General features: G+C 55.9%; 1 protein-coding gene across 2 annotated transcripts in view; it reads left to right on the top strand.

Moving 5' to 3' along the window:
* Positions 1-6,559: 6,559 nt before the first annotated feature.
* CANT1 (calcium activated nucleotidase 1) overlaps positions 6,560-17,277 on the top strand; it is a 30,091-nt gene continuing 19,373 nt past the window's right edge. Inside the window, exons 1-2 of one of the 2 annotated variants that reach the window (XM_021680937.1) lie at positions 6,560-6,654; positions 15,617-16,269. In XM_021680937.1, the coding sequence (XP_021536612.1) occupies positions 15,624-16,269 (646 nt within the window). In that variant the 5' untranslated portion in view covers positions 6,560-6,654; positions 15,617-15,623. The remainder of the gene's footprint in view (positions 6,655-15,616; positions 16,270-17,277) is intronic. The other variant, XM_021680934.1, reaches the window with a different exon arrangement.

Below are 17,277 nucleotides of genomic sequence, written 5' to 3'. Positions count from 1 at the left end.
GTTCCTTGATGGGAAACACAGGCCTTTCCCTCATCTCAGATGCAAGCTCTAACTGGGCTCCTCTGGCCCCGCCTCGCACCCTGATAGCGCTCTAGGCTTCTGGGGAGCTGCCCCGGTCAGGCTGGTCTCTATCTGCAGACTGAGTCAGGTGGATAGTTCTGGCATCTTTTTTCTTTTTTTTTTTTTAAGATTTTGTTTATTTATTTGACAGAGAGAGAGCCAGCGAGAGAGGGAACACAAGCAGGGGGAGTGGGAGAGGGAGAAGCAGGCTTCCCGCCGAGCAGGGATCCCGACGCGGGGCTCGATCCCAGGACCCCGGGATCATGACCCGAGCCGAAGGCAGACGCTCAACGACTGAGCCACCCAGGCGCCCCTATAGTTCTGGCTTCTTATATGGCAAGAAGAGGAAGGACCTAGCCAGAATAATGACATTCTGCTGTGGTGACAACAGTTTTCTTGTTGCTTCTTTCTGGACCGTGTTCCCACGTTCGCCCAGATCGGCTTGGATGTCACACCTGCAGCTTGTTGTTTGTCATCATCGCTCCGCCCAAGGGCCTCTCTCTCTGGCTACGTGCGGACGGGAGATGCAGAAACAGGGGTGCTGGTTTGGGATGTTGCGGGCAAAGCGCAGAGACGGCACCCTACTCTCTCTTGCCTTGGGAATTCCTTCCTGCTGCTGCTCACCACGTGTCTGCCTGAAGGGCTGAGAAATCAAGAGGAAAGGGGGGCGTGCAAGTCTCACGCCCAGCAGGCACACCTTCGTGGAGATGGAAGAAGAGTACCTGTTCCGGGCGGTGAAGCCAGGAGGGCCCAGCGGCCGCACCACAGAGACCCGGGCAGCCCACCAGCTCCTGTGGGAAAAAAGGGAGAGATGCCCTGATCCTCAAGTGGCCCTGGAGAACTTCAAGGACACTCCGGCAGGATCACATAAACGCGTCTCGTGGGAGATGGGGTTTCGGCTGGCGTTACAACAGTCAGGAATCGTTCATGATCTTTGGCATGTGCCTGAGGCTTGGCAAAACTCACATCCCTGCCGGCTTATCGACACAGGAAACCCAGAGATAAGCTCGTCTTCGTTCCTGCACGCTTTCCTGGCCAACAAGACCCAGGCCTAGCACACTGGCTGACCTTCCCCTAGTGGCTCTGTCCTCAGCTGGCCTTCGCTGCAGGGATGGACGGGGGAGACACACAAGAAAAGCAGGAGAGACAAGTAGGCCACGTCTCCATGCAGCCCCTGCCGGGCCTTCATCTGGGACCTTAGACAAGCTGGGTCTCTCAGAACTCCTATGAACCAGGAGACACATCCTGAATGCAATGGGAAAGCTCCCCGTTGCCCTACCCCGGAGGCCCAGACTTCGGGAGTCCTGGTTCCACCCCAGGACTCCACGCACACAAAGCTGGGCATGTGGCTTGGAAGAGAAACAGATGCAGGGATTTGTCCCCTTTCTTTATGCCATCCGAGATGGCTTTAGTGTTGAAGAACTGAAAGACAGTTATCTTTTTTTTTTTTGAAGATTTTTTATTTATTTATTTGACAGAGACAGCACAAGCAGGAGGAGAGGCAGAGGGAGAGGGAGAAGTAGGCTCCCTGCTGAGCAGGGAGCCCAATGCGGGACTCGATCCCAGGACCCTGGGATCGTGACCTGAGGCGAAGGCAGATGCTTAGCCAACTGAGCCACCCAGGTGTCCCTGAAAGACAGTTACCTTAAAGATAATTCCGAGATGGGAATCCAGAGGCCCATTAGAGAGCAGAACTCTAGAAATATAGCCAGATAATGACCCTGTCTTCCAGCGGCAGCTGCTCGTTCTAGCCGGAGGCCTTAAGTCCCGAGCCTAGGATGCTCCCCAACCTCCAAGGGCCTTAGTTTCCTTGTCTATAAAGCAGAGATAGGTCCAGGGTCTCTAATCCATAACCCATGCAGTCAGATGTGTTCAGAGTAAGATACAGACGTCTTTCAGCGCATCTTACCCCGCCGGGCTCTGGGGCAGGGCCCCCTGCACCCGACGCTTGCATACCCTCACAACACTGCAGATCACACTCTTCTGCTAAAGTCCTTCATGCCAAACTCAGGGGGGGGAAACCACGTTTTCAGAGCTTTTCATATTTTGAGGACTTGGGGTAAAAGACTGTGACTCTGTAATTGTCACACGACTGATGAAAGGCCTGACGGAGCAGATACAAAGCACGAGAATGTTCGTGATAACCGTCATTATGGTAAGTATAATCTTCCTCCTTCCCTCCTCTTGGGTCGAGCCCCCACATTTCCCAGGAGGTTCGGAAAGGGATTACTCATATCTCTTGAGGCAGGAACCAGGAGGGTGAGGGGCACTGATATGAAATGTGGCAACAAGGACCTGGAGTTTCCCAAGATATTCGCATCAGACAGAAGGCTCAGGGGCGTGGAAACTTCCAGAAAAAAAGAAACTACAGTCTGAGCACATCTCGGGCATCACAGCCCACAGCTCAAGCCAACAGGCAAATGGGCAAAGATTCACCAGGCCAGTTCAACCCTCAATGAAAGAAACAAAATCTGTCACCCAAACACAGAGCTGGCCAGGTCCCTAATGCTCTGTCACCCACTTCATCACCGCCTTAAAACTGTAAGTAGGAAAGCGACACCGGGCAAGCCAAGATGGTCTTGCAGACTACTTGATTGTTGGTCCTCCATTAGGGCCATAGTGGCTTCAGGCAACCAGGGTGGAATGCTCCCAATTCAGCAAATATCTTCCCGTTGGAAAGTCCTGGCCAGAACTAAGGACAAGAGTCGTGGCAAAAAAAAATTAACAAATCAGAACCCAAAGCCAGCAGCAGTGCCTGAGGGAGATTTCGTCAGCCCTGTGATGGGTCAGAGGCCAGGGCCAACCAAAATGATGAGCCCCCTCCCCCTCCCCGAGGTCTCTCTCTTCAGTTCCCAAGTGAGTTATAGGTCACACCCATCTTGGAATTCCCTAGGAGCCCACACCTCCCACACAAGGATGTCTGGGCCAAACACTTAATGGCTTCCTGAACCTTCCCAAGTGGCCCTACATCCTCAGACAAGGGCAGCTCATGGGACGTAAAGCTCAGAGACTCACAGGGGGAGAGAACATTCCCAGGAGGCAGCATATTCCATGTCCTTCCCTGTTTGGCAATCCCTTCTCTCTCCCTGGGCATATCACTGCTGCTCACTGCATCTGTTTTCTCATCCCTGGAAAAAAACTATGTGACCTCGGTTAACGTCTGTAAGACGCTGGGTTCCAGATAAGCACAGCCTGTCATTAGCAACACTGTGATTTTTTTCCCACTGTGGCCCCAACATTCTGCCTGTCCCAGCTATTTTCGTCCGGGCTGCCCAGCCATCCCACAAGGGCAGAGAGCAGCACCAAAAACTTCTGCATTCTGTTCGGAAAGGGGGCCACAGGCAGGCTCAGATGGTGGCGTCCCACTGCCAAAGGGTGGGGGTGAGGGAGTCTCCGTGGAGATTTGGAAGAGATGGAAACTTGGCGTCCGGACCCAGCCTCCCTGGCCTCTGGCCCACACTCCGTGCTCCTGGATGGCAGAGCCTGCCTTCTGGAAGGATGGGGGCAGGTGGGGATCAGGACTGGCAGCTGCAAGGACAGAACAGGCTCATCTGCTGCTTCACCAGCCCTCGTGCTTGTAGGAGACTTCTGTCTAAGGAGGACAAGCCTTTCTCTGGAAGCCCCCAACCCCCCACGGACTGGACGCAAAGACGAACCATCAGGGAAAAGAAAGCACAATTGCAATCTGCCTTTTGCCATCTATGTGCTTTCTGACTCCAAACAGGCATTCACTGTCCCATGCCTCAGTTTCTCCATCTCTCGGTGTTTACGTCCCTATAGTGGGAGTTCCTGTTTTGGCACTTTCAGAGATAACACGTAGCTATCACCATCAGGCAGCATTTTACTTGATAAATAAAATGGGAGGGCCCCCTGGTGGACTGCTCCATTCCAAGCCTTAACTATGAAATGAGTGAGCGAGGATGTAGGTAAACACACGATGGATGATTAAAATGAAGATTTTTTAGTCTTTTGCGTAGAGCCACAGAAACAAAAGGGGGAGAAAGGTTCTCGACAAAGGCCAAGGTGACCTCTCCAAGGATGCAAAGGAAGTAAGGAGAATTTAAATCACAGCAACACCTAGGTGCACAGGAAGAGCACTTTCTGGGCAGGGCCTCTCCGGGAAGGCAGGAAGGCGAGTGTCTATTCACTAGGAGATGCGAACACCATTTGACCTAGTAATCTTCCTTCCAGCAATTTATCCTACAAATATACTCACAGTTGTGCTCCAACACGTGAGTTCAAGGATTTGCCCTGAAGCATTGTTGTAATGTAAGAAGATCACACATATCCTTAGGGGCCTGGTAAAAGAAGTAACAGGACATCCACACAGTGGAGTACTATGCAGCTCTGTAGAGAAGGAAACACGTCTCTACATAACCACACAGAACCAGCTGTGCTGTGAAGTGAAAAATTACAAACCTTTTTGAAAAACATTAACGGAGACCTAAGTAAATGGAAAGGCAAACCATGCTCTTGGGTAGAAGGCTAAACATCATAAAACTCTCAATTCTCAGGGCGCCTGGGTGGGTCAGTCGTTAAGCGTCTGCCTCCGGCTCAGGTCATGATCCCAGGGTCCTGGATCGAGCCCCGCATCGGGCTCCCTGCTCAGCGGGGAGCCTGCTTCTCCCTCTCCCTCTCCCCCTGCTTGTGTTCCCTCTCTCGCATTGTCTCTCTCTGTCAAATAAATAAATAAAATCTTTAAAAAAAAAAAACAAACCTCTCAATTCTCCCCAAATTAATCTGTAGATTTAAAGCAATTCCATTCAAAACCCCCAAAGTTAGGGGTGGATGGGATGTAGGAGGGGGGTGAGGGGGAATTGTCCTACAACACATGAAGGTTTATTACAAAGAGGTAAGAGTGAAGACAGTGGTATTGGAGCCGACAAGAGCAACTATACCAATACGACATAATAGAAAGCCCCTAAACAGACCCATGTATATATGGAAACTTGATCTATGACAAAAAAATGGCATTGCATACATGCCCAGTGGGGAAAGGATGGATTATTTCCTAAACATGACGCTGAGATGTTGGGGCATCTGCAGAAGAAGAAATATACATGGCCAAAAAACATAGGAAAGATACACAACTTCTCAGCAATCAGGCAATGAGAAGGCATTTAATGCCATCAGATTGGCAAATTGAACACACCTGATAGTATCTGTGGACCAACGGGCTCTCCCATCCATTGCATACAGTTTTATTTCATTTTCGTACAAGTTATAATAGGCATCTATATTGTTGAGGGATACATACCTATTTGCTAAAACTCTAACATAAAGCATGAGAGTGATTCAAGATCGCATTCACCTCCTGGGGTGGGAGGGGGCTTGGAAGGGGGAGGAGTATGGAGACCTTTCAAGATAGCAGGACTAGCCTTTTCTTTCTCAAGCTGGGAGGCATATATAGCTATAGATATCTTAGTAAATAAAAGGTTTGACTAATTTAAAATAATAGTAATATATGGTATATAGTTAGAACTCAGTTTCGCCTAACGTGAAACAAATCAATTCAAGAAGGGTTTGTCCCCTTTACACCCGCCAAAAATGCAGACCCGAGTGTTTAGCAAATTTCCATTTGGTTTTTTAAAAAGGTAATTTAATATACGCGTTTATGCTTTGTTTGTGTGTCACAAAATCTCTCTAACAATAACCACAAGAAACTAGTAGTAATGACTGCCTCTGGGCAGGGAATGTGGAACAGGGACGGGAGGGGTATTTCTCACTGGACATCATTTACATAATTTGAATTTTTCTCTTGTGCATCTGTTACCTAATGGAAGGCTCTTGGGAGGCCCTGGGGTGGTTGCGCTCAAGCCAAGGCTGAAGCTGCAGACCCGCAGAGCACCAATCCTCGCCTAGCTGTTACCAGGCTTTTCTCATGATTTCTAAAATGGGCATTTTTGCAGGACTTGGTGGTGGAGAGCAGGGATGCCTTTTAATATAGTCCATTAAAATAGCTCAGGGGCCGGGGAGGGGACTGGAGAACCAGGGCGAACTGGATACCCTTATTTGGGAGGAGGTTCCTTGACTGTGAATCAAGGGCAGGGAACCCACCCCCATCCCCAGCACCCCTCCCCGCCAGGACACTCCAAGCCTGTAGACCTGCGCCCTGATCTTTGCTCTGGAAACTGATCAGCTTTCCTAAGTAGCCTATCAGAAGAGTAGAGGGGCTCTCTGATAATGAGGGTGGCAGAAAAGGGTCCGCGCTTCCCCGCCTCCCGGGAGACGACAGGGGTCGACAGGGCCAGGCAAGAGGTCCTAAAATCTCAGCTCGAGAAATCACCCCCGCCTCCCGCTTTTGTTGGGCCAGGGTTCCAGAACAAAGCGGTGGAAGGGGTCTGCGGGGTGGTCCCGGCGCACGTCTGCTCCCCTCCCTCTAGTCCCGGCCCCCGGAGAGGCTCGCCGAGCAGTAAAAACTACAACTCCCAGCAGTCCCGCCCGCGCCGGCGCGCAGCCGCGGAGCAGAGGCTGCCGGGAGCGCGTCCCGGAGACCGGGCGAGCGCGCCGGGCGGAAGTCGGCCGCCCGCAGGGTCCCGGCCTTGCCGCAGGGAGGCCCCGCCGCCCGCGGGCCCCGGAGCCAGTCTGCACCGGGTGAGTGACGGCTGCACCCGCGGCCGCCGCGCCCTGCCTCGCGACGGGCCCACGCCGCCGCCCTCCCACCCTGCCACGTCCCGCCCCCGGCCCTCAGACTCCCGAGAAACGGTCTCCTTCATCCGACGGGCGGCGGACACCTCCCCCTCCGACTTGAGAGACCCCCACCTTGACTGACCCACAGGACTCCCACTGGCCCTGACCCGTGCGGGACACCCCCCCCCCCCCCCCCCCCCCCCCCCCCCCCCGACGCCGGGCGGGACCCCTCCCCCCTCTGACTGGCGTGGGACATCCCCCCCCTCCGACTCAGGGGACTCCTACCCGGCTCTGACTCTTTCCTCCTCTGACTTGAGGGATTCTTCCCCCTCTGACTATCGTGGGACAACTTTGGACCCTGGAGGACTCCTTTTCCTGACTCACCGGGAGTCCAATCCCTTCCTGCACCCCCCGCCCCATGATCACCCCTTCTGTGATTGCCGCGTCTCTCCTCTCCCACTAGGCAGCCCTCCCCTCTCAGTGGGGTACTTTGTCACACCTGCAGCAGGCCAACCTCCCCAAACCCAGGCCTCACCTGCCTTCCTGTGGCAGCCAGACTGTCCACCCTCCTCCCGCTCCCCCATCTGGCCTGATCCTCTCATCCCTGGGTTGTGGCGCCTCCGGCTCCATCCCTGTTGCATGGTGCCTTCCCTCTGCCCTGTGTGTCTCCAGGCTTGGCGGGCCCCGGGACTCGCAGTCACTCTCCTGTCTGCCAGGTCCAGCCTTCTCCCAGGCACCTTAGTGTCCCCGGGAAACCACCGTCTCTTAGCACACCAGCCTCACTGGTCACTGTTGTCCTAGAGTGCGTGCTTGACTGCTAGCACGTTTTCCACAAAGCGTAGGTTTGGGACCATGCGTCGGCTGATGTCAGCTGACTCTTGCTGGCTCCTCAGTGTAAGGACCAAAACTTGGCAAAAGCATAGGGTCACAGGAGAGTCCGTGAAGAGGAAGCAGGTGCTGCAGCCTCTCCTTCCTCTCCCTTTTCAGAGCTGTACGGGACAGATCTCACCCCCCCCCCCCCCCGCCCCGAGCTCCCAGCCCCACCCAGAGGCCGCTGAGCAGGACAGTCCAGCCTGGACCTGAGGGCTCAGCGGCCAGCGGCCTCCCAGGGCCCCTCCCTGACAGCCTCAATCAGCCTTCTATTCTGGCCTCCAGGGCCCCACTGAAAGATACACTGATGGGCCAGTCTTCTCCCCTCTGGACTGGGGCGGATGTCTCACCCTGGGCGGGGTGGGCTGGGGGAGAGGGGAGGACTCCTGTGAAGCGTGCGTTTGTTCAGGCAGTGGCCTGGAGACTGAGCAGTCTCGGTGTTCTCGCTGGACCTGATCATAGAAGGCGTGTTACGCCCCAGGGCGGTGAAGAAAGTCCTAGACTTGCAAGTGTATAGGGGCCACTTTGTGTCCCCTGTGATCCCTCAGTCGAGGTGTCCATCTGAGCATTTGATGCCTTCTGTAGCTAAAGCCTTCTTCCCCCTAAAACTGTCCCCCGACTGTGGTTCCGGCCACACTTCCACGGCCACAGCCGGGTAGTGGATGTGTTGGTTTCAGCTGTTGGTGCAACTGTGCACCTCCTCCGCCCTGCTTCCTGAGCCACAGAGGTGATGCGGACAGACCCGGAGTGTGACGGGAGCAGGCCTCGCTCTGGTGGTGTGCCCCCCCCATTCCCTGTGTGTGGCCTGTGAGGTGGGCTTGGGCAGGCTCACAAGTACCCAGCCCCTTTCATCTGAGTCTTAAGACCCTCTGGGCAGCTGTGTGGCATCCTCACGGCAGCCGCCTGGAGTCGCTATGCAGATACCTGAGTGTTTCCTCTTTCAAAAACAGCATCTCAGATCTGAGACAGCGGTCCAGCATCCTGAAATGGATCAGCACCGTGACAGGGACGTCATTTCTGTATCGTGTAGACATTTGTGGAATGGTACCTGGGACACTGGAGGGAAAATTTAACAAGTGCTCTTTTCCTTTCACTGATACTGTGGACTGTGGCTTTAGCACTTTAATGTGGACTTTCCTTCTCATGAGACCAAGACAATTATTTAGACAAAAACATCCTGATAATAGGGAAATCTGGGAAGATGTTCAGTTTTTCTTTTTGTCTATGTTTCTTTTGACTCCTGCTTGTTTATCTGTAACAAGTGCAGTCATTACCTGGAACTCACAGCTTGGGGTTTCCAAGCAGAGTGCCGCTGCGTCCATGTTCACCTGGGGACATGCCGTGGGGAACGAGGCATCACGCAGACCCTGAGTGACAGTGTGGAAGTGTTAGATCCCAGTGCATCCAGAATGGCTTCAGGGGGTCCTGCCGGGCTGTGTGCGTCCTGCCCTGCTGACCACTGTGTCCGAGGGCCCAGCCCTGGGGAAAACAGGACAGAAGATGGGTTCGGGCAGGTGCAACCCCACTGATTTGGGTGGATGGTGGAATTTTTATTGCATCCCCTTATTTTCAGGCTCTCTGGAAAACAACCCTGATAATGGGGAGTGTTGTTTGGGACGTGGCTTTCGACTGGAAGGGTAACTTTTTGCTGAAAGTCCTCCTGACATATAATCTTGACACTACAATGTCACACACAGCCCTCCTGTGATGTGATAAATGCAAACGGTGCCGGGCCCTGGAGCTGTGCCACCCACGCCGTGGACAAAGCTGTGCGTGGGCGGTCCAGCCCTTGGGAAAGCTGGACATCCTTTCCCCGTCTCCCTTCTGTGGTTGGCAGAATAACAGCCCCCCAAGATGTCCACGTCCTAACCCCCAGAACCTGTAAGTATGTGACGTGACAAGGGGGGTCGAAGGTAGCAGATGGAAGGAAGGGTGCTCATCAGCTGACCTTGAACTAGGAAGCGCATCCTGGATTATCTAGTTGGGCCCAGTGTAATCATGGCTGGAGGAAGTAGAAAACAGAGGCAGAAGAGCAGGGGTGGGGGTAGCAGAGAGACGCAGAGACGCGATGTTGCTGCTTGGAAGGTGAGGAGGGGCTGCAAGTCAAGCACCGCCCGCACCTCTAGAAGCAGGAGCCATCCAGGAGGAGGGTTCTCTGTGGGAGCCCCTGATTTTAGCCCAGTGGGGCCCGTCAGACTTCCGTCCTGCAGGGCTGTGAATAAGTGTGTGGTGTCAGGCCGCCGCGGGTGCTCACAGCAGCGGTAGAAACCCCACTTCTCTCAGGTGCTTGGCTTATAAACAAAACACAGCTGAAAAAGAAGTTATCCTGAGCTGTGTTTAACTTGCTTCAGGAAGCAGTCAGGAGTACCTGCTGTATGCAGAGTAAGGGGGTGGGAGGTGCAGAGTCTCAGCCGTTAAGGAAACTGCTATCAGGGAGGAGGACCTCAGTTAGTCCCTGAAAGACAGACTTGGCTAGTGTGACTTGTTCCTTCCTGGTTTCCTTCTGCTTCTCACCCCCGTCCAAATTTGAAATGAAATTTTCAAGTACAATACAGTCTTGGTGAGTCCAAAGCAGGAGAATGCCTTGAATTGGGTAACATTTTCACGGAGCCTGGCCCGCAGTGGGTGTTTGATGTTCACTCCACTGAGACACACCCACACTCTTGGAGACTCTGAAGCCCCGGGCCTCTGTGTCACTCTGACGAGCGCGGGGTCAATAGCTGATCTCTTTCCTCTCCAGCCAGGAAGTGCACGTAGGCAGAAAGCAGAGTGGGGACTCTGACCTGCCTGCCATCTGGACATGAGCTCTGGAGGACCGTTCAGTTCACAGACCGCGGTGGGGAAGGGGAGGCAGCCGCTGTGCAGGACGGAGGGCCTGAGGAGCCCAGGCACAGTCTGAGGGGGGAGGCAGAAGAGGCCTCCTTATCTCAGTGCTGCGCTCTTGCTTCCTGCCCCTCCTAGATCCTGAAAGGGAGGAGTTTTACTCTAGCAGCTGCAGTTAAACCTGCTTGTTCTGCCACCTGCCACACACCTGAAGGAAGAGGAGGAGACCCTCTAGGCTGTGGGCATGTCGGGAATGGCTGCCACCTTTCATTCGAGCCTTCTGTAGAGTCCCGTGGTGGGCCTAAGGATGGCCTGAGAAGGTTGGGGTGGCCGCTCCCTCCAAGGGCCAGGACAGGAGCGTCTCCCTGGCAGTGCCACTCCCCTTGGAGTCCAGGGACCCACTTGGGAGTGGAAAGACACAGGGTTACACCTTGCTGTTTCAGGCCTGTGTTATAAGGAAGTACTGGTGAAAGAAACCAGAAATGTAGGGGTGTCAGTGAGCCATTCTTGACACCTGTCTGAAAAAGAGGAGGTGGGGAAGGTAGTTGGGCCTGGAGCAGCCTGGGTGGTGGTGATTCCTCTGGGTGGCTCTTTCCAGGGACCTTGCCCTGCAGCGTGGCTTGCGCAGGAGAAAGGAAGCCAGCAGGGGTAAAGTCCCCGGGGGATTCTGAACAGGAGAGAAGTGGTTGCAGGCCCACCTGGACAGGCGAGTGTGGCCAGCCTGTCCGTGTCCGGACGTGACGTTTTACCGTAGCAGCTTGGTTCTAATTTTCCTGGAGATATAAAGGCAGCCCATTAGGCTGCAGGTGGTGGGGCTGACAACCTTCTTGTCACCATACAGCAAATATTTAAACTGCTTAGAGCTTTCAGGGGTGTGGGCAAGGAGAGAGCTTCACATGGGCCCCTCTTCTGGGAGCAGCTTTGTCCATTTTATACTCACCTTCACTGGCACATTTCAGTTGGTGTTCATGGCTGGAAGTTTGGGGGTGGGGGGGTTGGTTTTGTTTTTGTTTTTAAATAAAAACACAAGCTCTTGTTCTGCACAAGACAGGCAGCTCACCGTCATCTGGGTGTGAGCCAGCCTGGGGTTGTGGAGAACAAATGGGGGAGCTGAGGAGTTTGTCCTTTAGTGGGACAGCTTTGGGATCTGGCAAAGAACTTTGATCCAGATTCACTTTTTAGAAAAATCATTCTATCAGTTGTGTGGAGGATGGATTTGAGAGGGTCTAGACCAGGGACCTGCACACTTTTTCTGTGGAGGGACAGGTAGTCCATATGTTCAACTTCACGGGCTGTAGAGTCCTTCACGTTGCTGCCATGCTCAGTATGTACAGGATGGGCCAGCCCCTTCTCCTCAGGTTTACTTACAAAGCTGGGCCCTCTGGGCAGGTGGGCAGAGGTGCTAGCGAAGTGATGAGGGAAGCAGGCAGACAGGAGCAGGCCATCTGTGCCGCATCCTGCAGCATCTGACTCAGCTGGCTGCGTGGCTCTGGGCACTGTTCTGTCACAGTTTACATGCGAAGGAGCTGAGGCCCAGAGATGCCAGCTGGAGCAGCTGGTGAATGGCCTAGTGCTGGTTGGACCTGGATGGTCTAGATCACCAGGAGGCCATGGTGGGGTGGGACCCAAATCCGGAGCCGGGGTACAGACCAGACCAGTAAGGGCGCCTGGCACCTGCTGGGATAGGAGGAGGCAAGAAAGTGATCCAGCTGTTCCCTAGGATGTTTCTGAGGTCTGGGAGTGTCCTTGGCTGGCCAGTAAATTCCTGAGGGAGCCTGTTCTGGTGCCTGCAGGCAGACGAGGAGGCTCAGCAGCTGGGCCTGCTGGGCCTGGAATTCAGGGGATAGGTGCAGGCTAGGAAGGCGTGGGGAGCCCTCACTGTGTGGTTGTGCCCCTGGAGATGGAGATCATCTCAGGGAAGATTCAGAAGAGGTGGGTGGCAGGGAAGGACCTACAGCCTCGGGGGCTGAGGAGAGACAGGAGGAAGAGGGTCTGGGAGAGTGTCACTGTGCAGTCTCACAGTCCCTGCTGGCAGGAGGTTTAGCCGTGGGACATGGAGCATCCTGGAGGGACTGAGGGGTGGTTGCTCTTCCAGGGTGGTGAGGGACAGGGAGGGACCAAGGTGTCACAGGGTTGGGAGGGGTTCTCTCTCCATTTATTCAGAATCGGAGCTTCACCATTGCTCTTCAGGATGGTGAGGGACGGGGAGGGACCAAGGTGTCAGGGGTCAGGGGTGGTTCTCTGTTCACTCATGGATAATCACTCATCTACAATATTTATTGGGTGCTTTCAGCATACCTGAGAGTATAATCTGGGATCAAATGGCCACTCGGGTGGCAGATTTGGACACGTATGTAGAAGGTGAAGGAACCAGAAGAGCAGGCATAGCTGAACTGTCCCCAAGCAGCAGGATGGGGGCTCTTTTTTCCTGGAGCGCCTGGACCAGGGCCAGGCAGCCTGATGCATGGGAGGTGTGGCCCTAGGGGCTCCACCCTCGGTCCCCACATCATCTGCGGGAAGCCAGCGGGCAGGAGATGTGATGAGATGACCAGTGGCAGGATGGCGACTCAGGAACAGAGAGGGGGCAGACCAGGGTCAGTAGGACGACACATCAGTGATGACACCAGGCTACCACTCCGTGTGACAGCCAGGGGCCAGATGCAGGGCTGTGGATTTGTGGTCTGACCGAGGTGGGGCCCGGGGCTGGAGCTGATGGGCTGTTGAAGGTGTGGGCGTATTTGTCGTTCCTTCGGCAAATGTGTGCGGAGTTTCCACTGTTGGCCCCACCGTGGGCCAGGGGAGTAAGCTCGCAGTGGGCCAGTCCCTGCCCGGTGGCACTAAGGCAGAGCTGAAGTAATTACGTAAGTTGCAGAGGGCGGTGAAGAGAAGGAGCCGGCTGCCATGCTGGGGAGTGGGCAGGCACGCGGGGGCCGGCCCTGGGGGGAGTGAGCAGTCAAGTCTTCCTGAAGGACATCCAGAAAAGAAAGTGAGGCAGCCAGGCAGGGGTGCATGAGGCCCGCAGGGGCGGTCGGCTGCAGAGGAGCCGGCTCAGAGGGGTGAGGTCCCCCGGCAGGGGCCCCATGGTGGCGAGGGTTTACTCCTACAGCACGCGGTGACGTGGTCTGATCTGCTTGCGTGGATAGCAGGGGTCGCTGGCGGGGGGGGGCAAGTAGGTCAGCAGGGAGGGGCGTGGCGGCAGGTGGGGGGGGGGAGAGCTGGGAGGGGTGACCGAATCAACAGGCCTGCTGTCAGAGCAGCTGCTGTGGAAGGAGGGGGTGCCATGCCTAGGGTGCTCGAGGTTCAGAACTTTTGGTCGCAGTATAATCTCGCACAGAAAAGGGCATCTCCCAGGGTTTCAGTGAAAGTTTTGCCCCTGGGCACCTGCGAATGTGGAGGCTCCCCCATCACTAGCACTATTCCTGAGGGGAGTTGGGGGCGAGGAGGTGTGGGGAGAGGGAGTAAGACTTACTTGGCAGTCGTAAGTTCTGAATGCGTTAGGAATCCAGGCAGAATTTGGAACAGGAGGTGAGATGTAGGAGTTGAGAGCTCAGCGGCCACGTCATGCGGGAGGATGGACGCTGGGTGGCTTGGGCCCAGCCGTGGTTTGTGAAGGCCTGGGGTTGGGCGCAGCAGAGGAGGGGCAGCGGCCGGGACCCCTGTTTCCCAGCCAAGAAGGCTCAGCCACCAGCTCTGTGGCCACAACCGAGCCGACTCCTGGGAAGGAAGGAGCCCTCGCCCAGGAGGGAAGCCTGGGACCAGCACCTGCGGTGAGAAGCCGGAGAGCTTCCCGAGCCTGCCCCACCCCCCACCCCCCGCATGGCACCCTCCTGGTGCCTTGCTCGCTCCTTAGAGGTCCCTTTTCAGCACCTGATCCTATGGTCAAAACCTAAACATCTGTCCAAAAGCAAGAGAAGAGAAGGGCTGGCTTCCACGTGGAACCGTTGCCATGTCTTTCCACCCTCGGCGCCAGCGGCCTGTGGTGCGGACAGGAGCTCCTCAGTGGCCCCCGCAGGCGGGCTGCATGGACTGGGGCGCAGGGGAGGGGCCCGGGTGGTGTGGAGCTGCCCAGTCCCCGCCCTTCCCCGCTGCTGCCTGGCAGTGAGAGGACCATCTGCCCCTGAAGTCCCGCTGTTGGTTGTTTGGGGGCAGGAGGCAGAAATGCCCCTGTGGTCCAGCCAGGGGACTGTCTTAGGCCAGGACAGACTGAGTGACAGCTCAAGCCAGAGCCTGAGAGGCGCAGCCCAGGGCTGATGCTCCGCTGATTCTGCTCCCCCAGCTTGGCAGCTGCCCTGAGACAGACGCTGGCCTGGCGCCGCTGTGGCCACGCCGGCCAGGCTGCGTGGTCTACGCTGGGGACGTGAGTGGGGGGCAGGTGGTGCAAAACCGCACTTCCCGGCCGCCGCCGCCCAGCTGAGGTGCTGCACCTCGGGAGCGGGGCCAGGGGCCCAGGCCAAGCCAGGCCCCAGGTGAGGCCAGCCGTCCTTGGGGGCCAGTGTGCTGATGCTGGGCTCCAGGCTGTGAGGGCCGGCCAGACGCTGCATTAATAGAAGGGCGCCAGAGGACAGACTTTGTCAAAAACAGAAGTATTTCTGTTTAGCTTAATCTGTCTTATACTTATATTAACATTACAGAAACCTAGCCCAGGAGGAAGTCAAGCCTCACTGGGTGAGCATGCATCCGCTCTCTGCGCTGTCCTAGGAGTGCAGGACGCAGTGGAGCGCACTGATAGCTACGCAGCGTGATGTTGCCGGGGTGGCAGATGCTGAGGGAGGCGATACGGGGGTGCTGTTGGGAGCAGAGCCCTCAGGGAGAGCTTCTCGAATGAGGTGACATTTGATGAGCACACACATCTGGGCCCTCTCTGCTGCCCTGTCCTGTCCAGACCCCTCAGCACCCCCACTCCCTCCCTCACCTGCTGCTGCTCCCTCTTTCTGAGCTGGTAAAGCACCAGCCTACGCAGAACTTGCCCTCACTGAGCTTTCTATCTTGTCATTTGAGACAGAGGAGATGGAATAATTTTGCTTTGGAGAGACTTCTCCCTCTACTGCATAAGAGTAAATAAAGATATTGCTAGAATCAGGGTTTAATTAAGCCAAAGAAGTAACAATGGCCACCAAGTAGTGGCCGTGCAGTTCTGGGAAAGGCAGCCTTCAGGCCGTGCACCTTCAGGTAATTAGAAAGCCACGGTGCTTTGCAGGTCGCTGACCCCTGTCCTCTCTGTCTGGGTGCCCAGGTCCCGCATGCCCTTCAGTCTGATGCCCATCCAGCCCTCCAACCACCTGGAATGGAATGAGCCTATGCACTCCCTCCGGATAAGTGTGGGGGGCCTTCCGGTGCTGGCGTCCATGACCAAGGCAGCAGATCCCCGCTTCCGCCCCCGCTGGAAAGTGATCCTGCCATCCTTTGTGGGCGCTGCTGTCCTCTGGCTGCTGTACTCCCACCGCCCGCCCCCAGGCAGGCCCCCCGCACCCAACGCCCACAACTGGAGGCTCAGCCAGGCACCTGCTGACCGGTATAATGACACCTACCCCCTGTCTGCCCCCCAGAGGACGCCGGGTGGGACTCGGTACCGAATCGCGGTTATTGCTGACTTGGACACAGAGTCTAGAGCCCAAGAGGAAAATACCTGGTTCAGTTACCTGAAGAAGGGCTACTTGACCCTGTCAGACAGCGGGGACAAGGTGGCTGTGGAGTGGGACAAAGGCCACGGGGTCCTCGAGTCCCACCTAGCTGAAAAGGGGCGGGGCATGGAGCTGTCTGAGCTGATTGTCTTCAACGGGAGACTCTACTCTGTGGACGACCGGACAGGGGTCATCTACCAGATCGAGGGCACCAAAGCCGTGCCGTGGGTGATTCTGTCCGATGGCGATGGAACCGTGGGGAAAGGTAAGTCGGGCCCTCTCTGTCTCCCGGCTTTGGCTGGGGTGTTGGGGGACAGGTTTGGGTTGACTGTCTGCCAGTTTGGCTTGCACACATGTGTGGTAAAGCATTCACACGACCAGGAGGAGGGACCACCGGGTAGAGCCATCTCCCTCCTGCTTCTGACCCACGGCCGCCCCACCCCAGGGCCAGCCTCACACCAGTCGTCTCTACAGTAGGAGCTTGTTCCTAGAAGACTGGCTGGGAAGCGGGTCCCTTCCAGGACAAGTTTGTGGGCCCTGTCCTCTGCCGCTCTCAGCGCTCCTGGGAACGAGTCCCTTCTTATATCTTCAAAGGTATCTTCAGAGCACGCGGGAATGACAGCCCCCAAGCGTCTTATCTTTAAAGCCATGGTGTCAGATTGCTCCCATTTTGAACTGAGACTTTATTGGTAAACGTAGGCAGTCTAGCACTCCTTTCTGAAAACGCAGCAGCAGGAGGGTCTGTGCATGAGTGGCAGTGACTGCGCCCGAGTGGGATCCGAGCTTGGAAATCCTCTGTGACCCACTGCTCTGCCGTGTGCTGGAAAGGAATTACCGCTTTCAGGCAGCGGGGAGCACGGAGCTCTAAGAGAGAGCCAGAGTGGCTCCCGGGATGGGGAAGGGGCAGGGAGGCGCTGGGCGTGGGCGGGGGGAACTGACAAAAGCCTCTGTGCTTGCCCCCGCTCCCTCGGGGGGTGGGGTGTCTGCACCCTCCAGGAAGCTAAATGCTGCAGGCCTCTCTCAGGTCAGAAAAGCAACTAGCTGGGCCCATGAGGCACACGCTGTCTGCCAGCCCTCCCCGCGGCGAGAAAACCCCTTCAGTGCTTGCCCACGCCTGGGGCAATGGGCAGGGCACTATCTGGACCAAGTTTCAGAGAAGATACTGGTTGCCCACTTCCTGCCTTAGTCTGTCAGCATTTATGGGCAGCCATTGTAGTTCTGTTCTTCCCCATTGGATCAGGAAGAAAGCAGAGGCTTGGGTTGTCCTGTGGTC

Source organism: Neomonachus schauinslandi, chromosome 15 (genome assembly GCF_002201575.2).
Source record: "Neomonachus schauinslandi chromosome 15, ASM220157v2, whole genome shotgun sequence".
Classification (NCBI taxonomy): domain Eukaryota; kingdom Metazoa; phylum Chordata; class Mammalia; order Carnivora; family Phocidae; genus Neomonachus; species Neomonachus schauinslandi.
This window is presented reverse-complemented; position numbering and strand designations above follow the sequence as displayed.